This window comes from Sylvia atricapilla, chromosome 11, assembly GCF_009819655.1.
Source record: "Sylvia atricapilla isolate bSylAtr1 chromosome 11, bSylAtr1.pri, whole genome shotgun sequence".
NCBI classification, from domain to species: domain Eukaryota; kingdom Metazoa; phylum Chordata; class Aves; order Passeriformes; family Sylviidae; genus Sylvia; species Sylvia atricapilla.
The window spans coordinates 12,389,818-12,414,645 of NC_089150.1; the positions used below are offsets into that span (position 1 = coordinate 12,389,818).

Below are 24,828 nucleotides of genomic sequence, written 5' to 3' on the forward strand. Positions count from 1 at the left end.
CAAAGAGCAGGTGCTGGGCCCTGCCAGCTCAGAGGCTCTGCTGGGCTTGCTCATCACTCTTGACAGGAGGCCCAGGACTGACATGCTATCCCACAGGTGGTCTCATGAGGCAGGTAAGCCTTGCTGTTCATATGCTGCTTCTGCATTACACCAGAGATCTGAGCTTCCTCTCCTCCTCAGCCACCAGCAACAACAGAAGCATCACTTACAATGAACAAAAAGAATTTTATTGGAACGTATACACACAGGGGTAACAGAGGTATCTGAGTAATCAAACATGGAATGTTTAAGAAAGTTAAAATAAATAAGGATACCAAGTTTTGCCAGTGCTAGGTCCAGCACCAATGTAAGTAAATGCCCTCTGAACAAATCTGACTCTGACAGGCTGACTCTGACAGGACCACCTCTGCAGAGCCTGTGAAGATTCCTACCACCAGAAAGTGGCCAATAATTTTGGAATACAAAGAGTCACAATAGTGCTTTCTACTGATGTGCATTCACACTGTTTATTCACTACTTTCGTCTCTTATTTCTTTAATAATATCTATTAAATTCTGGAGTCCAAAAACGTAACCCGTGTCCTGGCCCTCATGCACCACACTATCCTCTCCATAGTACTTGCAGGTTGTGTGGGCAAAGTCTATCATGCGGACATCCACAGTACTGGCCGTTGGTTTGTAGGCATAGGCTCCTGCTGACTCATCTGAAGATTCCTCTGAAAGATCCTCTAGGTCCTCTGGATCCGAGTCAACGGCAACTTCCTGCCTTTCCTTTCCATCATAGATGATCAGCAAGGAGCTCGAGTAGAAGCGATAGGACTCCTGTTTCTCCAGCACAGACTTGAGTTCAGTAAGTTTTTTAATAACGGACTCAAAGAGTTCCCTGCGCAGGTATTTGCCATTATGAAAGAACTGGTAAAGTGCTTCTTTGAATCCTTGGACTGAGAGTTTTCTTCCATGGTATTTATTCATGAACATCAGCTGGCCAGTGCCTGCCTGGTAGACCTGCATATACAAACACAAGACAAGAAAAAGGAAGAGTTAAAAATTGCTGGTACATTGACACCAAAGCCTTGAGGGGACACCAAAATAAAAATTGAAACCCAGAAAAGCACACTCCTTAAAGCTTTTACAAGATGACATACTATTCTCTAGAATTGCTCTTGCACAATTATAAAAATTACTATCGACAGATCCAGTAGAGCCTGTGCAACTTAGAGGAAGTGGAAAATTCCTTCAGTTTAGATTTGAGCTTTTCCACCCAGAATGTAACAACAAGCACTTTAAGTGAGACTAGGAAAGCTGCAGCCAAGATCTCCAAAGTCAAGCTACAACTTGTACCACAGCCACTCATTCAGCTGCCTCTGCTCTAGGATGCACCTGGTGAACCAGTGACTCTCAGCATGCTGAGATCTGATGACAGCAAACGTTCCTATACAAAACTAAGGTGTACCCCATAAACATCTGTATATGAAGAAGTCAGAGATGCTCCTGCAGGAAAATGCCCTCCTGCAGGAAGGCATAGGAGACTGGTCCATACAACCAATAGTTCAATAATGCCTGAACAAGAAAGGATAGCAGGTGCTTCCAAAGTTCCTTTTTGTTTTCCAGCACAGGTCAACACTGGAAAGTGAACAATGCCCATGCCCTGCTCAAATCCCAGCACAACGTGGTTAGAAATGCAGCTCCCACACTTTCCACTTTCATTTCTGCCTCATGTTTTTCTCTGAAGTTGAACAGCGAGCTGAACACTACGCATGCCAACAGTCCTGCTGTGGAACAAGTTCTAGCAAACACTGCTAGCATTCCTGGAATCTATTGGATAGGAGGAGAGAAGCTTCAGGAAAAAACTCAAACACAAACATGTTGTTTCCCATTTGTCACTCTAGGAATACAGAAACAAGTAAACAAAAAATTCAGGTCAAAGTCTACACAGTGTCTCCTCATCTGGCAGCAAGTCTTATCACATTTACCAAGCACTTCTTGCTTGCACTTTGCAACAAGTCTACTTCAAGCAGTGAAAGATTTGTGGCATTTCAAAGTTACAGAACAGAACGGATTGCTTCTTAATATTTTGACAGATTTCCACATGCTTAATTCAAAATGTATATAACTGTCCCCCTGTAACTGTTCCCTGTGCTATCCTGAAATGTTAATTGAATCAGTAGCTTTAACAGTTTTGAACTGCTGATACAGTTCAGGAGGCTGTTTGTGTGTTCAGAGCCTGCACTCATTGCTGCAGTGTGGTCTGCAGGTTGCTCCTGCAGATGGCTGCCACCTCCAACTGATCAGCGACACTCAAAAACCTTCAGTCCCCTCTGCGAAGGAAACGAAGCACAGCAGCTCGAGGGCAACAACTTGTGAGATAGCTACATAACCCCCAAACTTCACTCTAACAGAAACAGGTGCAGGACTGTTGGCCACACGTGCTGAGTTCTCCTCTCACCTGCATGCCACAGACCCGCACTCCGATGACGGCCGAGGTGCTCTGCTGACACTTGCGGATCTGATTCGCCTTTTTCTCCTCGGACGCGTCGTCGCCGTGCTGCCGGGTCCCCATCTTCAGGTCCAGCACACACGGAACCTCATAGCGAGACGTCAGGTTCTCCAGCAAAATGAATTCTGATCCGTTAAGGAACAATGAGGACGTTACCACAGATTTTATCGTGTCTCACTCTTAACTTTAAGCATATCCAGAATATGCCTAGTATAAAGTAATCTAGAAAAATTACAGTTACATAAACTTAAGATGCCCACTCTGTTTTAAGCCAGTTCCAGTTTTACTGGTCTCAAGAGACTACTGAATTTCCACATTAAGTGAAAACAAAAAACAATCAGGGTTATACAGAAATATAACTTGGCAGCTGACTTTGAATTATGAAGTATTTCCTGTCTACAAGAGACTCTTTTTCCTGTGGGAAGTGAAGACTTTGTGTTTGTAATATCATTCAAAACCAGTGAAGCATTTCCATACCATCTTTACAACTTTAAAACATCTGTATTTTGCTGTGCCAAAGACATCACACACTTCTTAGGCAACTGAATAATCTACAATGAAATGGTGAGGGTAACAGACAAAAAATGCTATCAATTTGCTGATTTATTAGTCACAAATGTTGAAGTACACCATCACCAAAATTCCTCACATATGAGAATTTTGTTTACCTCAGTATTCAGATACTACTCCTTTTGCAGGATGTATCAGTTGCATCCAAACCTACAGCAAGACCACTTTTTGATAGAATGCTCAGAGCGGAGATGAGTTCCTGTGGTTCCACAGCACAAAACCAATGTGCTTCAGCCTTCATGGATTCAGTCAGTTTTTTGTTTCTCACGCTCCAATCCCACATGACTGTTTGTATTCAACTTTTCTTAAAGCTCATTAAAAAGAAAGTACCAGAAGCAGAAACTCCAGGCACGGGAACATCCTCTATACTTAAGAAACTGATGAAAAGAGGAAGAGGACACTGGTTTTTAAGATTACCAATATTAAAACAGTAATAAAAAGAGTCAGAACTCATGTCCTTTGAAAACTCTCAGTAGAAAACTGTTCTTGTGGAAGACACCAAACACACTATGCTGTAAAACCTGTCCACTAACCCACAAAGTGAAGCTTTTAATTCGGTTCTCTGAATTTCCTAGCTGAGGTAGTTTGTGACGTGCTGGAAAAGCCCATTTCTAGAAAGTGCTGGCAAACCCTTCAAAGACGCCAAATAAATCACAGCTTCAGAGAGTCTCTCGGAACTGCAGTTAAGCCTGCCCTGTACTCTTATCTGGAATGTTCCAGAAATAAAAGGCAGAGCCCTACTCATTCCATTGTTATGAGGTACTTTCAGGAAAAGGATACTATATTGATTTCGGTGCTTCGCGTTTTCCTTCATCCGCTGTAACTGTTGCTGGTGACATTTCATGCTCCAAGGATTATGGTGTTTAAATTGAGAACTAACATTTCCTTTTTTCTCTACAGTATAATACAAGACTTCAGATTTCTTCAGCCACTCAAATTCTTCCTCCAGTTTGTGACTAGAAAAACAGAACAAAGCAGCAAATTACTTACAGGTCAAAAGGAAAAATAAGCTCTTGAAGAGGGATTGTCAATGGATTTAACTTTACAAGCTATTTTGCTCACCTTCATTAACAGCAAGCAAAAGCTTTACTTTCCTCTCTGTACATGTGAACCAGGTGCCCATGAGTAGTATTTTAACCATTACAAAGCCACTTGCATAGTAATAAAAATGAGCATATAGCCAAATGTAACATAATATGTAGTAATTCTACTTATATATCCGTCACCTGTGAACATGACTTCTCTGAAGAAATGCAAGAGGCAGCGATGCACCTTAAGGTTTACCCTTTGCTAAGGTCACTGTTTTTAGCACAACACATCACAGTTCACAGTTCAAAATGGGCACATATAATAGGAATGAACAAGGGCAAAAATGTCACTAGCAGAGAAAAAGCAGGATTGCTAACAAAGGATGCCATACACAGTAGCACCTAATTATGTGGAGTTTTTTTAACTATTATTCTCCTGCAAGTGGGTGAATGCTTTTTGTTTGTTTGTAGGAGTGCCTTTTTGTGGCTGGGTTTGGGGTTTTTTTGTGCTTTGTTTCTCTTTCTGAAGCTTCAAAAGTAACTCTGGGAAACCTGTTTCAACTGACCACAGCAGAAAAGAAATTAAAAGACTAAACTTAGCCTTTACTGAGGGCTAGGGATATACTAGTTTTTCTAGTGAACCCATCTGCACTGAAGAGGTCAGGAAAAACAAAAGAAACAAGAGAGGAAAAGAAAATGAAAAAGTTCTGGAGAATTCCCTGGAATTCTGGAAACCAGAATTTGGCAGCTAAAAGTCAAACTTACCTTTTCATTTTTTCCTCTTTCCTGTGCTGCCGGACCCATTCCTTAGATATCTTCTCATTTTCTAACAACATTGTCTTTTTGTTAGTCCACCTCAATAGCTTACTTTTGGGTTCACAGTCAGAGTTATCTAAGTTTTCTAAGTTATCGTGGTCCCCATTTAATGGATATGCTATTAGACATAAGTTTCCATCTTCATCCTCTTCAAAGCTCACTGATACCACACCTGAAGATAAAAAGGATGCAGACGGTTATGAATTGCTCAAGTGACAAGCAAGTCTTTTAGAATGCATTCTTTTACACTAAAAATACAGCAACTTTATTTTTTCTCTTACCCCAGTCCTTAGTTTCTATCTTGCCACAGGCCAAACCTCATCTGCCAACCTAACAAATATCAAAAGAGCTAGACAAAAATGACACCTCACAAAAGACAATTTATCATATTGGCACAACAGTGATACAAAAGGTCATTTTCTCTCTCTGAGGCAGTAAAGTAACAATCAAATAATAACAGGACACAATTTCAATTAAAAAAAATTTTATTAATGAAAAAAAAAAAATGGACTGGTCTGATTATAAGTGATATGTAAAGCATTTGTTAACACCTTGCAGCGAAAAGTGACCTGCACAAAAAAAATAATCACACCAAAAACTTTTTAAATTTTGCATGACAGTTAAGCAAAAAGCACTTATCCAAACAATACTTGGTTTATAGATCCCCAAAGGAAAGGAAAGATGTGCAAGGAGAGCAAAACAAGGGAAGTGTCACATTTCAACAGAAACCAGTCCAAAAGCTTCTACTAAGAATCACCATGTTTAATTACACGTTTTCTCCTATTTTTTTGGAATATATTTTATTGATACTGGTTATGCAGAAATCTTGTGGAACAGGTAACAAAAATGCAATACAAAGAAAATCTGTTTCTGGTACAGAAACATGGTGAACCTCAAAAGCATTTTTTCTCCTCATCCTCCCCTCAGGGGTCTCTAGAGCACTGCATTGCATTTTAATTGTCTTAGCGGAGCACTGACAGATGTGCCCAGTACTATATGAATAAGTCTCAGGGGTTAAAGGAGAAGCTGTAACAATTATCTGAATTGGTTTTTATTTTGTTTCCAGTCCTCTATTTCAGATCAATCAGTCTGCACAGTTCTGGCAGCTCATCACTAGCTAGTGGAGAGGTAACGGTGAGAGACTGACATTTCCAAGCTGGGCAGGCAGCTCCCAGACCTGCAGTGGCTGGAGCAGGGAGTGCAGAAACTCCGACTGTGCCACTGTCACAAAGGAAAGGACAATGTGAAAAAAGGTGGGGGAGCCAGCTAGTAAATGACTTCTTTGCCTTTACTCTGAAAATAAAAAACAAAGGTAGACCAAGTGAGGCCCCTTCGCTCTAAATCCCTCCCCATACTTCCCAGAAAACCACATATACCAGCACAATTGTTCTATTACATTTTGAAAAGTATCATTCAAAGATCAGATTTTCTTCCAGTCCAACAGAACTTGTAATTAGACATGGCAAAAAGTCTCTGTAAATGAGCAGACAATATTAACTCTGAAACATCACTGAAGTCTTCCATCACTTTCACAAAGAGAACACAAAACTTCATCACCATCACGGTTGTTAAAATCAATGTACTTTAAAAAGCAATTCCATTTTTAAAAAGTGCTTCAGACATATTATTTATTAATCATCAGGCAGCAGTAGATGGAATAGGTGAAAGAAAAAGAAGTATTCCTGTTAACTAGTGCAATTCTAAGGAGAACTGGAATTTCCACTCCTACATAACTTCTGACTCAGCCTCATCACAGCTACTTGATCCTTGCCTACCTAAACGCCATGAATTTTCATTTCCTTAATGGCAGAAATAACATTCCAAGTATTCAACAAGACACCTCACTGGCATGTACTTAACTGCAATCGAAATGAAAGTCAGAGAAGAAATCAAAGCACAAAAGAGACCACTACTAAGCTTACACAAAACACTATTATCTATCCTTACCAAATCCTTTGTAAACATTAAACAAGTGGCAAGGAAAAAAAAAAGAAAAAAAAAAAAAAAAAAAGCACAGCAATGTTCTCAAGCTGTTAGCTACTTACGTGTGCCTAAGGGAGATAAGGGAGATATATGGGCTATCACCAGCAGAGTTGCTCTACTCTAATGCTGTTAGTCAGCCCAAACACCAACTTGGCAAGCATTTCCACCCTGCATCTCCACAGCCTGCCTCAGACAACATCAAAATACATGAAAAAATCCCCTCAAATCTCTTCCACACAGAAGAGATTTCAGAGAGAACAGAGAGCACAGCACACTTGCATTAACAGAAACAAAAGCCCGAACCCATTCAAAGGTTTGGTAACTTACCCTCATATTGTGGAGTGAATTTACGCATTTCTGTTGGGAGAGTCTCATAGAACTGGTGCTCTCTCTGAATAAGAGGTTTACAGATGGTCGTGTCATTAAACCGGAGGACACAGGAGTGTCCTCCAACTTGGTGGACAAAAGGCTCGAGCAGGACTCCTTTGGAATAGTGCTCCACTTCCATTGCTCCAAATGCTGGGCTCATCCTTGTAGCACATTAGACAGAAAGGCGGCAGCAATAGTGAAGGCAGTTCAGAGCCTGAAGCCTCCGAGCCCCGCAGGTGTTTACTCTGATTCAAAAGTCTGTTAAGGCAAACACAAGAGAGCGGCGGCCGTCAGTGTCCGCGCACGCTGCGGCCCGGGCAGCAGGACGAGAGCTAAGCGGGGTTAAGCACAGCCGAGCGTGCGGCGCCCTCGCTCCGGACGCGGCCGACTGCGGGCGAGCGCGGGGCGCAGCCGGGGAGGCTGTGGCGGACACGCCCCCGCCGGGCCGCAGCCAATGGGAGGCTTCGGGGGCGGGGCGGCCAGCGCGCCAGGCGCACGCGCACAGCGGCACAAGGAGCGCGGCGGGCGGCGCCGCTCGGCCGCTTCCTCAAACGAAACCCACCCGCGGCCACCCGGGACTCCAGCGCCCCCCAACGACAGCCCCGCCTCCTGCGGGCCAAGAACACGGGAATCGGCACCGAGCGGACAATTCCCCCCTTCCAGCCAAGGACAGCAAGCGACCGACACCCAGGGCGGGACCTTTATTTCACGCGTTCATGCACAACAACATGTCAGATACCGAAAATATTAAACAGACGCAAGCTCTTCACAGGCCAGCCATAATGCTAATGTGCCCTCTTCCAAGAACGTTCTTTTTTCATACATTCAGCAGAAGGCAGTGCTCTGCGCCAGCTGCATCCAAAGGATCTGTTTCTGTACCCTGTGACCGCACGCTGCTCGGTTCTGGCCACGCTCCAGTTTCATGCAACCTGCACTTCAGAAAGCAATTAAAGGAGCGACGCTGAAAGCCAAAACATGACTGTCTTGTTCTCTGCCTTCCAGTAAATTTTTAAGTCGAGTTACTCTAATTCTAGACTAAAGCTTTAATGATTAACTTTTTGCGGCTAAAAACAACCTCATACTCTTTTTGCCTCAAGATAGTTACACGAACAATAATGCACTTAAATTCAAAGAGACTACGAAATGTTCTAGGTCACAGGTCTATTTTTATTTGTCCTCCTTAGATATTTAACAGCTTTACATTAACTGGAAGAGCAGAGACCTGCAGGCTTAAAGCAGCGGTGCTACCAGAACTACAGACGCCTACAGCATGTCCTGGACATAAGAGCATTAATTGAATTAAACAACTAAACTGCTTAAAGAAACAACAGATCGATCAACTGAATGAACTCTAGGTCCTATAATGTTTACCTGCACTTACGGTTAACAGGTCAATAAGAGTTGAATGTGTTTTTGTTGGTGGGGCTTTCTGGTGGTGGTTTTTTTTAGCCTCCTTTCTTCCAAGCGCCTTATTTGACATTTTCAGGTTGTTGTTTTTTCTTTTTTCCCCTCTTTAATCTGGAATAGTACTCCCCAGAAATAGTACTATCTTCTGATAACTTATATTATTAAGATTAGAGCAATATCAATAAACTTCCATTTCTTTGTACTACTTTTAATTTCCTAGTATTCTTTTTCTAGTGCAGCTACTGCATCACCACAAAATTTTCTCACGTACCTCAGCATCAACAACTTGACAACTCAGAGACACACATATAAAAACCTCTCAGTTACACCCCAAACACAAGCCACTTCAACAAAACCTATCAAGCTGAGCAACCCTGAAGTGCCCAGACAGTGCAGCAAAGCCATGTAACCATGGCCTGTCTCCAAGTCCCGGAGAGTCCAATGTATCTCTCCAGCTGCTGCAGTCAGAAGGGAGCACTGTTATACATTTATTCTCCATGGCTCCCCACAGTAGCACCCACTCCATGCAGAGCCACACTACTCCTCACTAAGGCTCACCTGAAAGCTGACTTGCCAGAACACCTGTAACACACATAAAGCTGTCACCAAACACACACTTGACAAGCCACATTAGCTCCTGAGTAAAACTCTGAGAATTGTTTCCATTTTCTCCTACAGAAATTTCAAGTATCAGTCTGTACACTGCATCAGTAATTTTACAAATCTTGAGTTTTGATTAGGATTTTCTAGAGCCAATAATGCCTCCAGTCCTCTGGAATTTCTGAGGGAAAGCCGAAGTGTGCCAGGTTTCACTGGTGGTGTGGTAACACACATATGTGATCTTGGAGTGCCAGAGCTTTACATTACACAGCCACACTCAACAGCCCTGCACAACAGCAGCAGCACAAGAGCCACTTGTTCCAAGACAGCATCACCATTCTGTGGCTGCCTTCCTAATTACCCCGATACAGAGACACTGACTGCCAACTGCAGCGATTCAGACTGAGAAAGTACCTTGCAAAATCCTTTAAGCTCAAGCACTTGAATCTGTCCTAGTCCTGCGCTAAGGTTGCACCAGGAGTTGAAGATATCTAGAATACAAATTGTATAAATGACACTAGCAAACATCACCTCCAACACAGATAACATACACCTTGTTTACCCAACACATCTTTAGGGAGCTCATTAGTTGCAGCTCGACTTGTTTGCTTTCATGGATGCACAAGTGGTCTGGACAATATTTGTACACAGATCACGCCACGCACTCAGCAATGGAACTGCCGAGCACAGAATTGGACAGGACTACTCATTCCACTTCACCCTCTCCTAAACAATTAAGATCTGGCAGCACATCACATAGTGTAACTTCCCATTCAAGGAAAAACAAGGCAAGTTTTTTTAGTGCTCTGATATTATACAAATTACTTTATAAGTTATTATAAATGACACGGTATTTAGATGGGGTGGTGTTATTTTAGGAAATGTTAGAAACATTCGTATGTAGTCAAACACAGTGTACCCAGTCAGCACTTCCACAAGACAAATGTGAATCTCCCAGATATAAAGGGGCAGGCTCACACAAATGAAGATGAGTTTACTGTGCCTGTATTAGTAAGCTCTCCTTCTGTTTTTATCTTCCAAAAAACTACAGCACAACTCCCCCATGTTCCATTTCTACAGCTGAATTTTTGTAGTACATATGCTGGCTGTAAAAGCTCTATTAACACAGCTCTGCAGCAGAAACTGTGTGCAAGGACTGCTGAGCAGAGCATCAGCAAGGAGTTTCTTCCTCCAAAGCTGTCAGCCAAGCCCCTTAATTGTGCAAGGCAACTTAGTGCCTTTTTATGAACTTAAAACAGATATGACTTGAACATAGTAACAGTGCTCAAGAAGGTAGCAGCAAGACCACATAATCTTGTCAATAATTTAGGTTTCAATGAGGCTTTAGTTTTCACTTTGACCAATTATTATATTTTAGCCATTCAAGAAGTACTGTTTACTTATTAAATACAGTCTGTTTTCACCCAACGAAATTCTTCTCACTCGCAAAAAGGTTTTGAGTAGGATCTGACTTTTTTTCTGCTGCATGCCTTAACATTACCATTACTAACCATCAGGATTTGTTTGTCATTTTGGCTCTCCTTAATATTTGGAATTTTACCATTCAGATTAACAGGGCCTAGAGCACAACTGTAATGCCCATCAGAAACGCTCTTAACCATTTCATTTATAAATACCTTAATTCTATAAACAGCCTCACAATATGCCAAACCAGTTGCAGCTCCTTACAAATAAAAGCTTTGACCTAAGACCAACAGTTTCAAGTGGCACTGACCAGCGAAAGCACAATGCAATTCTTCACCGCCTTTCCTCTGATTCTACACCCAGTTTGTTCTCAATGCTCTTTGGGGAAGAAAGAGCCCAGAACAGCTGTATTTAGGCAATCTTCCCAGACAGCAAATGCAGGCTCACTGTACCCTGCCCTTTTCCTCCTACGTGCTTTTAAGTGCCTTTGACTGAGAGTTTTTGTTCAAACAACAAATCAGCCAAAAAAGCGCATTAAAAAAAACCCTTCACATGTCAAGTATTTTAAGAGAAAAATCTGACACAACTTGAAGAAGCAAACAAACGTGCCTAGACAAAGTAACATTAGCCTGAGCAATGTCATTCCTACAGTAAGCGGCAAAAGATGCTTAAAATCCATGCCTGCAAACCCGAAGGAACATTTACAGACATCCCCGTCATGTGTGACAATATCCCCGTGTGACAATGACCATCAAAAGAATACCACAATGAATTTGTGTTTTCAGGCTTTTAATATTAATCTCAGATGATGGCATTCTTTGGAAGGTACTTCATGTCATTACAGATTCTCGACTTAGTCCCACACGTAATTGCATCACATCCTCTAGAGAGCACAGCTCTCAATTAAGCAGCAGCTTCTTCCTTCATACAATCTCAAAAATAATACACCTCCGGCCAAAACTTTGTAATGGTAGGACTACTAATGCAGAGCTGCCCTTCTGCTAAATCTGTTTAACTGGGCTCTCTCTAGTGCAGGCTTTTTATTTTGGATGGTTAGCATCTTCAACTCCACATAGCCATAAATCAGCTTTACAGGGACAGAAATAGCAAGGCAGCAAAGCTTTCTGCCTGTTCTTTTTCCTCAGTTCACTGGGGAGTGCAGAGGAAGCTGACAGGGCAGAGATCTGCAGAGCAGAGCAGCTGCAGGGTGCTGAAGCAGACAAAGCAAAGCCCCTTCCCAACGATCCAAGGTGTCATGGTTTAATGGTGGCACAACACCAGGCACCCACAAGAGTCACTCACTCAGCCTCCCCTGCCACAGCTGGGCAGAGGAGAGAAAAATTAACGAAGGGTTCACAAGTTAATCACTGGGAGAATGACTTCAAGGGCAAAACAGGCTCAATGTAAGGTTGCAAAATGAATTTATTACTAAAAGAATCAGAGGAGGATAACGAGAAGTAAAATAAGCCCTTAAAACACCTTCCCCCCCACCCCCTTCCCACCAACAATGTAGGGAGACAGGGCACAGGGGTTTTTGGGTCAGTTCATCACCGAGACTTTCTTCCACTGCTCCAGGGGAGGGTCCTTCCCCTGTGTGCGACCGTGGGGCCCCTCCCACGGGTGACAGTTCTCTGTGAACTTCTCCAGCATGGCTCCACTCTCCCGAGCAGCAGGTCTGCCTGCTGCAACACAAATTCCCCCCGTGGGCAGACAGTCCTCCCAAAACTGCTGTGAACGAGGGTTCCTCTTTCCAAGGGGTGCAGCCCTCCAAGGACAGGTTGTTCCAGCCTGGAAGCAAGGGTCCTCTCTCTCCACTGGGTCTCCCATGGATCACAGCCTCCTCCAGGCATCCACCTGCTCCAGCATGGGCAACTCCCCCACAGGCTGCAGGTGGATCTCTGGGTCCCCTGTGGATCCCCACGGGCTGCAGGCAGACAACCTGCTTCACTATGGCCTGCAGAGAAATCTCAGCTCCCATGCCTGGAGCACCTTCTCCCCTCTCCTTCTCCACTGACCTTGGTCTTGCCATGTTTTTTCCCTCACATGTTCTCACCACCTCCTCTTCTCTGACTAGGAGCAAAACTGAGACTGTGTTTTGATTTCCTTCTTAAATATGTCATCACAGAGGTGTTACCACCCTCTCTAATTGTGACCACCCAGTTTTAGCCAGCAGCATGTCCATCCTCAAAAGCCATCAGAGACTGGCTCTGATGGACACAGTGGAAGCTTCCAGCAGCTCCTTGCAGGAACCATCTTTCTGGCCATCCTGCTACCAAAACCCAGGCTGAGCAAAATCAATATAACAAGGAAAGAGAGGAATGGCACAGTCAGCCAACAGGAGAGAAGAGTATCAGTGACCTATTCAATCAACCAAAGAGAAAGCTGCTTCAGGCCAAAGAACATTCATGAAGAAACAAGAAAACACATGGTATGTTTTTGAGAGCCCACCCCACCACCACCTGTTTCATACACAACATGGAAAAGGTATTTGAGGTCTGAGTTGGTAAGTCATTATATTGCTCAAAGAGAATGACCTTTCACGACTGAAGCAGGATAAACACATCATAAGAGTCTACAATAATACATGTACAAACCAAGAAAAGTTACAGGAATTTTACAAGCCCTCATGTGACTGAACTGCTTGTTCCATTACAGGTAATGTGGTACTTTACAAATAGCAAGTTACATTCCTTGAATCAAAGAAAGCAGAGGATGCAACTGTAGAGTATTAAAAGCATTAGCTATGTTAAATATGCTCAGGTTCAAAGGTCCTGCACAACTTGTGAATAATTTTGATGAAAATCAATGCCATTCCTCCACACAAAACACTGTTTCATTAGCAAATATACCCAGAGTAACATTAGTAATGATTTGCTTCTAACATTCACTCTAGCTACTGCTTGGCTCAGGAACTGAAGTTACTCTGATGTGTTCTGTCTTCAGAAGTTCTTAAGATTAGAATGTAGATACTCATATCCTCTGGTGTCCAGTCAGCTACCTTAGAACACACTTTAAAAATTAACTGCGTCAGGTAAGGGAGCAAACATTTTAAAATAAGTATTTCTAATTCTTAAAAGAAAAATGAGCTCTGCATTCATTTATCACAATTGTTTTAATCTATTCCTGATTTTGAGGATGCATTATACCTCTACATATAATGCAAATCCCACACTAGAATACTTTTTGAAGCCATCTGTATCCGCAATAGAATTAATGCAACTAAATACTAAAAGCTATAGTTTATAGTTTTTAAGTCAGTGAGACAGAAATGCAGAGCCCACATAATAATGTGCTTGTATGAATCCTACAGTTTTGGAAAAAGTCTTAAGAGCAGCCCTAAATTCTGCATGATTACAAAAGCCAAACATTTATTCTGGTAACCAGTTGGAACGGAAAAGTTTTTCTTTGGTAGAAAAGTGTACTAACATAGTCAGTTCTCAAAATTCTTTTATTTATAAACAAAAAATACATTATAAGCAGCAAATAATTCAAATTTAATAAAGCAGACAATGATTTTCAACACCATGACAGGTAGAGGGACAGTGTCACAACATCAAGGGGGAGGAAATACTGGAGTCTTTCTTTAAAAGAAAGACTAGGCAAGGAAAAACCTCTTCTTTTTTCATTAAGTATAACTTGAAACAGGTGACTGTGATGACGAACTGATGCTGAGCTGTATCTAGCTATGCAAATCAAGGTTATTTAAGCTCTTTTGCAGCAAATCAATCAATATAATGACCACTAAGTTACACAACTTGTACTCAGGGATGAGTAAGCATGATGCTTTGTAAAAACACTCAGCAGAACACTTGCAAACTCAAGGGTAACCAACTCCTTCAGACCTACATATTCCGTCTATTTTTCTTGTTTCGTGTCGTGTCCTTGGGCTAGACCAATAAAAGAAGCCACATGCTTCTTAAAAATATTGATATAATGTCTTTTTTTTTAACTTATCTTTACTAAATGGCTGGTAATTGCAGCACTACATTGCTGCAGTTTAGAAAAATCAAGTAATGTCTCAAGATAAGTAAGGAAACAAATACCTTGGATGAATTTCACAAATTAAGGGCTATGTACTGCAAAGGCATACTAGCTGTCCACAAAAAATTCTAAGTTGGAAGGGACCCACAAGTACCATAATTTACCTAATCATGCATAACAGATGGATTCTAGAAATCCAGAATTATACGTGAACTCATGCACAAAATACCTACAAAACGTGTTTGCAAAACCCTTTGGGAACACAATGACTCCACAGCAGTCTTGGTCCATCAAGGTAGGAAGCTAATCCTGTTTTTAACGTTAGCTTTCAAAACATTAGCAAACAAAAGATTCCCACCAAGGAATCTTTTTTTTGCTTTCAAACTGCCAAAAAATACCTTGAAATGCTCTAGCTTCCTCTGAGGATGTCAGCTATATCACACCCAAAGGTACCAGTCCTCTAGGTATTTCTTCCACTCTGAAAGGGACAGTCCAACAGCAGCTACAACGGGGAAAGGACTCACAAGTGCTACATTAAAGTCCTGTTCTGCTGTTTCTCAGGAGTGTAAGGCGGCACCCTGAGATATCCTTTCTTGTAACCAGAGCATCAAGCCTTTTCTATCCACAAAGAATTTTGTCTGTAATACAGAAATGAAAGACACTGAGATGCTGAAAAAATGTATAAAGATGCCCTTTTTCAATGCAAACCATTTTTTAACTAGCAACATGTTTATCTTATCTCCTTTTAGTTCCCAAACACGGAGTTCTAGTTTTGTCTTCCTTTAAATATAAACCAAACACAGAGATAAACACTGCCACAGAGGTTAAGATGTGTATTTACACCTGTATATTTAACACAATAGCTGCAGAGCCACCTCCTATAGAAAAAAAGATTTTTAAATATAGCTTGAACTGACAAAACTAAAGAACTATGAAACATTAGGCATAACATATTAAGGGAGCAAACTACACACAAACCAACCTGAAGTTGCATAATGTTCCATGACTATTATTCCTCATGCACAATTATTATTCCTGTCTTCCTTAAACCAGATCTACATTATAATGAGAAACTCAGTTCCCCAATCCTTTTGTCTAGGAAAGCAGGGCAAGTCACCAAGAACTTGTAGCTTTTTTACATAAGCGTGCACAGCAGCCCCTCAGCTGCAATTTCTTAAAATTCAGCAGGGAGGTTCTGTGCCCAGTGCAACTGATATTTCAACATCTAAAAGAAAGCAACAGCTTTCAGCTTTCCCTACACCATTTATTATCTGTAATCTTAACACCTACATGCACAAAGTTCTGGAAAAATGCCAGTTTTACCTCTCAAGTAAAGCTATTTTCTCTCCCTGGAACTAAAATAAAGCCAAGTTACAAGTTACTAGGCACATTCAGACAGAAAAGAGCATGCAATTCTGACCCATGTAGGTTTTTTAGGGACTGTATAATTTAAGAACCAGTCTCTTTTCCAAGAAAAAAAATGCCATGGAAACTAAGGAAACCTTAACCACCAAAACTAAGCTACTTAAACTTCCTATTTAGAAACTGATCCATCTTAAAACGGTCTTCTGGCATCAGCAGCCAAAATCACCAGTTGCTACAAAAAGACAGTACCACCCTTTGTCATGGAGAAACCAAAATAGCACTCAGCCTTTAATCTTCCAATAATATGACAGCAAGAGCTTAACTGTGTGGATTACATACATGAAAGTTATTCAAGACACCAACACCCTCAAGAAATTCCAGCATTAAGATTAAAATAAATCCACGGCTATGCCTTTCTCTTTACCATGAATTTAGCAGTCTGGGAACTGTATTTTGAGTCACTCAATGAAAGAACATGGAGTCTTTGTGACCAGCCCTTCATTTGTGATCCATTTGATGTGATAAGAAGAATACTGTTCATATAGGACAAGTGTCAAGCCCGTTTCAAAGTCCACCCTCATTTAACTACACTAAGATTCTCTCTCTGTATTCCTGATTCTAATTCCTTTAGAAATCCCAACCTCTAATGCTTTTTATACCATAAGAACTAGGGGCCCAAAGGACAGGATTGTTAAATTAAAGCTTTGATGCCTAGATGCAGCAATCCAAGCTAACTCCTTGAGCAAAAAATTCCAAAGGAATGCACAGCAAAGATCATTAACTAATAAATAATTATAGTAAGAATGGTACCCTAAATGCACAGTTACCTATTTAATGCTTTTTATTCATGTGTATATTCACCTATACCATCAATACCCCTCAAAAGAAGTTTAGTCCCTTTATGTGGAAAACTGAAAAGTAGCCGAGAAGGAGACAGTCATCATGTTTTGGAATGCCTATCCCCATCTTTAACTGCAGTTCTACAAATGTAGGTTCCAAGAATACTTCTGATGACTGAGTTAAATGGAGTTTTTGCTCCAAACAGCCCACATTAATGAGATGCATTTAATCTGTATTTTAGAACTGTATTTACATTCCAAAACATCCCGAACTATTGCAAACACATCTCAATTCAGATAACACAACCCAGATTTGTATCTTAAAGGGAAGAGTTTGTATGATTCAGTGACCTCTGCAGGTTCTTTCCCTAAAGAGTTGAAAGTAACTGAGACCTAAGACCTCGAACACAGCTCCCTGCAGGGTTGCCGGTGCAATTACAGAAGTTCAACTGCAGAAGATACAGTAGAATAATTTCCATGTGCTTCTTTTTTAACCGCAGCAGATTGGATGAGAGCAAGTAAGGACAAGAGAAAAGTCTTACAAGACAGGCTCTCACGTGGTACAACAAAACCAAGGGAAAAAATCTAGACTGTTTTGTTTCCCCTGGTAAATGCAACTGACTTCAAGAACAGTTTCCTCCAGGAAAAGAACCTTTTCTACAAGTACACCTGCACAGTACTTAAAAAAATGCTTAAAAATTTATTTATGTATTTAATCTTTCATTGTTCAGTGATCTTCTCTTACACCATCTGGGGCAAATTACAGGCTTAGCATAATAATCATTGCCAAAGAATTAATCCATTCAAATCTCACATAGCTTACATATTCAAATGGCAACACAAAACCACTTGAAAAAAATCTTATCAATTTCAGTAATCTAGAAAAGGAAGCTTCATCAGGATCTTAGTTGTACTGCTCTTATCCTTGCAGCAGGCTGAAATACATTTAATGATATGCAAGAGCTAGCTAGTTTAAATAGCCCAGGCAATGGACAAAGCTGGAGTATGTCTTATTCCCTTAAAAATATCTGTTGCTTTAAAGGCAATTTTTATAGTAGCCAGCAAGTGTGCACTACAAAACTGTAGTGCACACTTGAGACAATTTAAAGACATTAGTTTAAAACTATTACTCACCAAAAAGGGAAGAATCAGACAGGATGATTGCAAAAAACCTATTTTCTCTTCAAAATTCCACAACATAGCACCACCATCCACGGTGGGCTGATGTTCCAACTCTGCATTTCCAAAAAACAGCACACTAAGGGCGGGGGGAATATTTCAAGAAGTCAAGCTTATGAAAAAAGCACTTTATTTTTTGGAAGCAAATTTTGAACACAGCGATGTTAAAACATTATTTGCACTTTAAAACATAATCACGATTCAGCACTTAGGTTTAAGTACGTCAAAGGCTTTGTTTAAATGGAACAACTTGAAGCCAGTCATCCTGTCACCAGGCAATTCACTGCAGCTCCATCAGCATTTACTTGATCTACCTTCATCCTCAGGAGACTACTCATCTGTCTCCATGAACTCCAAATGACACCCCCAATCATTTTGTTCCCTCCCAGTTGGAAATAATACAACTTTAACATTTTTCTTACGTAACTTTGGTCAGGGTTACCTAGAACTAGACCATCACCTTTAATACTCACAGATTTCTCTTCAGAAAACTGACTGGTTCTATTCAGCCAGAACCAATTTTCCTAAGGTATCTCGAACAGACTCCCAGTTGCAATGACAGTCATAATAGTACAAACACATCTACCCATCAATTTAACCTCGTATCTCTCAATAAATTGAATCAACCTTCTGAAAGTGCTTACACCTTAGAAAGATCAAGACGATGCCTATCATGTCAGGCAGTTTCACTTCTCGTTTCTGTAACCTCATTAAACTAAATTATGTCATAAAAAATATCAACTGCCATCACACTGTCTTCATACAGCCAAAGCACATAGCAAATAAATTGCTATTTTTCTGGAAAATGATATGAAAAAGGAAAAGAACAAATGTCAAAAGAAAAGAGGTCATCTTCAATAAGCATGAAATTAAGCGGCACCCAAATTTCCCGATAAGGTTTCAAGCAGTGTAGAAAATTTCTGCATCACAGCACTGCACAGCTATTTGGGTATTGTTAAAGCCCTCTGGGCCTCAAGAAAATAAAACCATTTTTGATGTGCTCATTCTCATACAGATTTTGGCATAAACTCCCCAAACCCTTGTTTTTATTAATGTAAAACAACCTCATTAATTGTACCTTTTGTCCTTGATTCTGTTTATTTTAAGTCTCAACAACCTGGTGCATTATTAACCAGCTTAAAGAAGTCATCCAAATGATTTTTTTTTTTTTTCGGTTCCTTTCAACCCTCTGGATGCCAGCACAGCAGGACAGAAGACAGGGACTAAGAGAGGCATACAGCTGACTGACCACTGTGTGAATTCAGTAGTTCCTTGGTCTGTTTGGGCTCTTAACTGGCTGATGAGCACGTGCTCAGCTCCAAACCAGGCACTGCCTGTGCCACCTCTTGCCCTACCATCCGTCACAGCACACACACAAAGCAAGACTCTCAGTGGCCAAAACCATTTTATGAGTAATCCTTTCTTTTTCCAGTAAAAATGCAAAACTGGGCAGTAACTGGTTCCAGCTGCCTCTAATAGAGAATCCTCCACATGCTGGAGCAATTCAGACAGGGTCAAAGGCTGTACATTGATAGCTGATAACAGCAGAGTGTTATGTTCTGTACCTATTATGAACATTATCATTCCCCTGTTCTAACACAGGCGGTCTTTCAGAGATACAGTCAGGGCTGCAATGGCTTTGTGCCACACAGGCCAAGAATATGCAGAAGATTTCAGATTTCAAGCTCTGAACACCTGATTAAACACAACCAATGACAGACCTTCATTTGAACAAACAATTTTGTTTCCATTGTGCCTTCCAGTACTTCAGATTTTGCAGGAGAAATTTCTAGCTGCTTGCAGCAAGTGATGCAATGTCATACAGCTTTTTGCAGAAGGGGGAAAGAAAAAACTATTTTGCAATAAAATAAATTCTATGAAAGGCCCAAAATTAACATTCTAATGAAATATTTTTAACAAAAGTTACACAAACACTTATATCACATATCTGCACTTATATCCTAAAACTCTTAAAATATAACCTCTTGATATTTGTGAACTACCCCTGTATTGTTTCAAAGATGCAACGACCTTGTGCAAGACAGGAAGCCAGATAAAAGAATTAGCAAGAGGAAAAATCCTCTCCCCGCAATGGAAAATTTTCATCTCTTCAAGCAAGGCAGAGATGCTCAGCCGGACCTGCGTTGCCTGGAGACCAACGGCAGCTTCTTGCCAACAGGGAGGAGCTAAGAATCAGCAAACTCAACAGCTGATAAGTAGATGAGCTCAATGAGAGGCAGCAAGGTTTTTCCACATGTCAGTGTAAAACCCTGACAGCTTTCAGATAATAGTTCTAGCCCATGCTCGCTAGATAAACACGAATTATTATGAATGTAAAATGTCAGCTTAAAAAAGCTTCAAACTGCTCTGTATTTGGCTCTTACCCCCACGCTTTGGGTACAACTAGAGCAGTAAATACCACACACAAGATAAAAAATTTAGCTGCACCTCAGTTTCTGCCCTTTCAATCTTTGTATGCAGTATGTGAACTTCTGGAATATGGTCCTACTCATTAAACAAGTTCTGTGCTTAAGCAAGAATACAGAAACATTAAGGCAACCAATGAATTACTTCAAAAAGGATGAGCCTATACCTTGACTTCACTTCAAAAACCAGCCTTTGCCCCCGGCCTTTCCCACTGGAAGCACAGCTCTCCAGGAAGGCCAGCAACATGTAAGTTAGAGAGGAAACACTTGTTCCACCTATTCTGGTCCTGGACCTGCTCTCAAGCTCAGGCAGGCATTAACCCAGCTGCAGCAGCAGCACGCCTGACCTCTTAAAAAAAACCACCTCAGCTACTTCCCAATTTCTAAAGACCATCAAATTAAACATCTCTGATAATGGTATTTAATACCAGTTACTCCAGAACTTCCCTAGATCTCACCTAATTCAATTCACTTAAAATACTCAGACAGTAAAGAACTAGAGATTCCTAAAGAATGGTTTCTATCTAATTTATCCCTGTAGGTAAATTCCACAAGGACAGTGTACATCATCAGCAGAGTAGATCTTTCCCCATCTCCAGCTAATCCAAAAGGGCAGACATTTGTGAGTCACCACTGCTGATAGACTGAGACACCCTCAGTGCCTAGAGGTTTGCACCCTTCCCTTACCCCTTCAAAAGAAAAAACATCCCCAAAATAGCCTCACACTCCCCAGCTGACTGGAGAACAACTAAAGCAACACCAGTACCACTGACCTGCATGGAAACCCAACCACTGACAGGCAGCAAAGAGGTTCTTTAACATAATTTCTCATCTTGGTTTTTCAAAACCTCATGACAGACAAATGTTAAATCTTCATTCAAAGCAAGTGGTAGGGAAAGAATTATGGAGAGCACAAGGCCCAGGATTCATATGACTGACACTGTCCAGTTTTCCAGCTGCTTCCAAACTACCCCACCACATGGTTATGACAGCTTCCATCTACCTTTCCTCCAAAAGAAAGGGCAACATAAAGCTTCCATTGCTTGTGTAACTGAAATACCACAGACAAGACAACAGACTGTTACTTCAGAAAGTATAAATATCAAAGATAGAAAAGGCAGAAAAACAGTTTTTCAATTAAATGAATATACCTTTATGAAAGGCTACACAGCCAAGTTTAATGTCTGGAATTTCTTACAAACAAGGATGTCTGAACAGCTGTAATCCTTTCCAGGATCCTTAACCAGGAGACACTTCTGAACACTTTAAGATTATTTTTAAAAAGCAATTTTCCTGAATTCTGGCAATTAAATCACTGGGCTCTTCCTTACTTACTAAACAAACAAAAAAAAAATTAACAACAATCTGGAAATCAGCAAAAGTAAACAAACTAATCAGTTCATTTTTAAAACACACATATTTATGCGTGGATGCACGTGTACATACAGCCAGTTTCCATTCCTTGATGTTACCAGTAAGCCCTGACAACACACAAATGAATTCAACGAAAATTCTACCAGTCAGTTTTGGCTTATATATGAGAAAAAATATGAGCAAAGAGGTCAATTTTTGGCCAAAACAACCCTGACCTTGTTATCCTCAAGTGTCAGATCGGAACTGCTCTACTACCTTTACAGTGCTGCATGTTTAGCAATGACCAGTAATACATCACTTGACTAAGAAGTTAAACCAAACATTAATATTCCAGAACCAAATCTTAAAGCAAAATTCTAATTACAGTATTTGAAACAGAACTGTCCCCTTAGATGTTCACGAAAAGCACAGGGGTACTGGATGCATTTATAAAAACACCTGAGTACATGGGACATATAAGACACCATGTAAAAAATAATAATAATAAAAAAAAAAGCCTAGAAGTAGAGGGCAATTAAATGCCAGCACACATCAGGAAAGATATCAGTGTTAAACATACGTATTTTTCCCAGTGGAATTAAGGCCAAGGGCATATCAGGGTGTAACTACCGAGAAGTTGTTACTCTATCAACAAAGATAACATTTATTTTCTAAATCTAAATAGATGCCTATTTCCAAAGCCTCAACCGTGTTTTTGTTTAAACCGTCTGCAGCTCCCAAGCCACCTTAACAAGGTATTAAAAAATCGTGATCCCCAAACCAGTTCTTAAGAAGGCATCACCCCGAACTTTCAGTTTACGAAGAAAAAGGGTATTGAGCATCACATCCGCTTATGCAATATATCCCGCAGCACCCGTTTTTCATTTAGAACTATGACCGAGCGTACCAAGCAGCCGTCAGAGCAGCAGCACACCCACCACACGGGCAAAACAGACAGACAACGTCTGACGATTCACAGAAGTGCTGAGTAACAGCGTGAGGCGACCACCGGCTCCGGGGTCAGCAGCCATGAAGACACCACTGGCGGCCCCCCCGCGCCGAACGCGGGCCGGCAGCCGCCAAGCCCCGCGGGGAGCGCAGGGAGCGCAGGGCGGACGGGGATGTTCCGCGAACGCTGTCACCGCTATCCCCCAGCCCGGCCATACCCGCATCCCCCGGGTGACTCCAGGCCAGGGCCCCCTCCCTGCCCGCTGAGCCCGGCAACACCCCCAGGCTGCCGCCAAGCATCCTCCCCGGGCAGCCGCCAACCCCCACCTCGCCGGCCCAGGCACCGATCTGCGGGCGGGCGGGGCTGCGGCTGTCCCCTCAGCGGCGACTGTCCCCGGGGGCAGGGGCAGCGACGGGGGTAGAGGGGCGCGCCCGTTACCTGATGCCGGGCCGGCACCGGCCTCAGCGCTTTTGTTCCTCAGACGTCAAGATGGCGGCGCGGCGCGTGGCCGGCCCTCCTCGCTCCGGCGGGCCCCGCCCTCCCGCCCGCCTCTCTATTGGCTGGGCGCGCACCTCCGCGCGCTGATTGGGCGCCGCCGGCGCCCCTGTTGCTAGGGGAGCGGGGTAGGGGAGCGGGGCGGTCTCCGCCTCCCGCCGCATCCCGGCGCGGCCGCGCGCCCCTCCACGGGGAACGGGCGGCGGGAGCGGCGCCGCGGGGACAGGCCGCCCCTCGGGGTGTCCCGGCGGGGCCTGCCTCCGCTCCGCCAGCCAAACGAGGGCACGGCCTCCGCCCGAGCGGGCAGCGCTGGGCACTGGCGGGGGCCCCAAGCTTGGAGGCACCACCCAGGGACGCGCACGCTGGGCCTGTCCCGTTCAGCTCCCTGACCTGTGGGTTCCACCTGCGCAGGCCGCAGCAGCCATGGACAGGGCGCTCCGTAACTTCCCCTCAGGGCCTGCTTGAAAACCATTTGTCCCTTAGCGTGCGACACGTCGTCAGTTCGGCCGTGCCCAGGGCGTGGCTGCAGGGCTCCATCGCCGCTCCGAGGAGGAGGCAGAGCCTCTGCGGAGCCCTTGAAGTAAGGAGGCTCTTAGGGCTGTGTGCCTGAGCTCACTGCGCATCCAGTGCTTCTGTTCCTATACACCAAAAACCTCTGGCAAACGCAGCTGGAAGTCCTAGAGGCTCCCCCCACTCACCTTTACCGTTGATGACTTTTTTCCGGCCAGTGCCTGATGTTCAAAATGCAACCACAGTCATCAAGGTTTGAATGCAAGGCCGTGAACTGCGGGTAACAACAGAGCCACCATCATTGTAAGGAAAAAAGAATAATGAGATAATTGCAGTTTAAATTACTAAGCAACAGTCTCTCTGACAATGAACTTACTAACGCTCTGCCATCTATTTAATCACACTAATGAGACAGAACCGCTCCACTCAGATACAAATTACTCTGCATTTCATTTAAATAAAGGTCAGAGCTAAAAGCCATCCACCACACTTCTTCTGCGCAGCACACCCAGCAACAGGCATCCTTTTTTTCTGTAAGGGACACAGCCTTTCTGGCTTTGAGCTGCCAAGGCAGGGCTGCATGGGGCATCTTGCTCAAACCTCCCACTTCTGCTTCCCAACTGTCTGCCTGGGTGTGGGCCCCAGGCTTCTCTGGCTCAGGAATAGCTCCTTGGTTTGGAGAGTAAGCATTGGTTCACCGAAGAGGTTTAGAGGGCAGAAGATCTCTGGTTTTTAATTGTTCTAAAGTAAAACCATGACTAGAGTCTTGTGTAAGACACCATTATACCCCTTGGTTCTCATTGCATAAAATATGCCTCTTGTTCATCAGGCTGACAGTCAAAGCCAAGCAGGCCTGCTTGGTGAGAGTGTTCTCATTTATCTGGCTGGTGCCATCATGATTACGTTGCTATAAAATCTGCTTTTGTGTGTGTCTCTCACCATTTTAACCTGTGACTTCCCTTGGGTATTTAAAAATTTTGTTTCAAATCTATGCCTCATTGGGCTGAAGCAGGTCTTGAGAGGGCAGGTCTATAATT

General features: G+C 42.5%; 1 protein-coding gene across 5 annotated transcripts; it reads right to left on the reverse strand.

The window, feature by feature from the left end:
* Positions 1 to 205: 205 nt before the first annotated feature.
* On the reverse strand, positions 206 to 23,996 carry IP6K2 (inositol hexakisphosphate kinase 2). Of its 5 annotated transcripts, none has more exons than XM_066326696.1 (6): positions 23,980 to 23,996; positions 7,221 to 7,520; positions 4,860 to 5,082; positions 3,847 to 4,022; positions 2,446 to 2,621; positions 206 to 1,004 (listed from the first exon to the last, which is right to left on the reverse strand). In XM_066326696.1, the coding sequence occupies exons 2-6, from the start codon at positions 7,420 to 7,422 to the stop codon at positions 507 to 509; spliced, it is 1,275 nt and encodes a 424-aa protein (XP_066182793.1). In that variant the 5' UTR covers positions 7,423 to 7,520; positions 23,980 to 23,996; the 3' UTR covers positions 206 to 506. The 5 variants fall into 5 exon arrangements, with proteins under 5 accessions (XP_066182793.1, XP_066182789.1, XP_066182791.1 ...); XM_066326692.1 differs by lacking the exon at positions 23,980 to 23,996 and adding an exon at positions 23,225 to 23,332; XM_066326694.1 differs by lacking the exon at positions 23,980 to 23,996 and adding an exon at positions 23,113 to 23,132.
* Between the last annotated feature and the right edge of the window lie 832 nt (positions 23,997 to 24,828).

What these genes read in the sequence shown, in the direction of transcription:
- IP6K2 (XM_066326696.1), bottom strand. Translation starts at nt 7,422, where the DNA reads ATGAGCCCAGCATTTGGAGCAATGGAAGTGGAGCACTATTCCAAAGGA. An exon ending in ATTCACTCCACAATATGAGG is followed by an intron (nt 5,083 to 7,220) that starts GTAAGTTACCAA and finishes TTTTATCTTCAG; the next exon opens with GTGTGGTATCAGTGAGCTTT. An exon ending in TGCGGGTCTGTGGCATGCAG is followed by an intron (nt 1,005 to 2,445) that starts GTGAGAGGAGAA and finishes TTGTATATGCAG; the next exon opens with GTCTACCAGGCAGGCACTGG.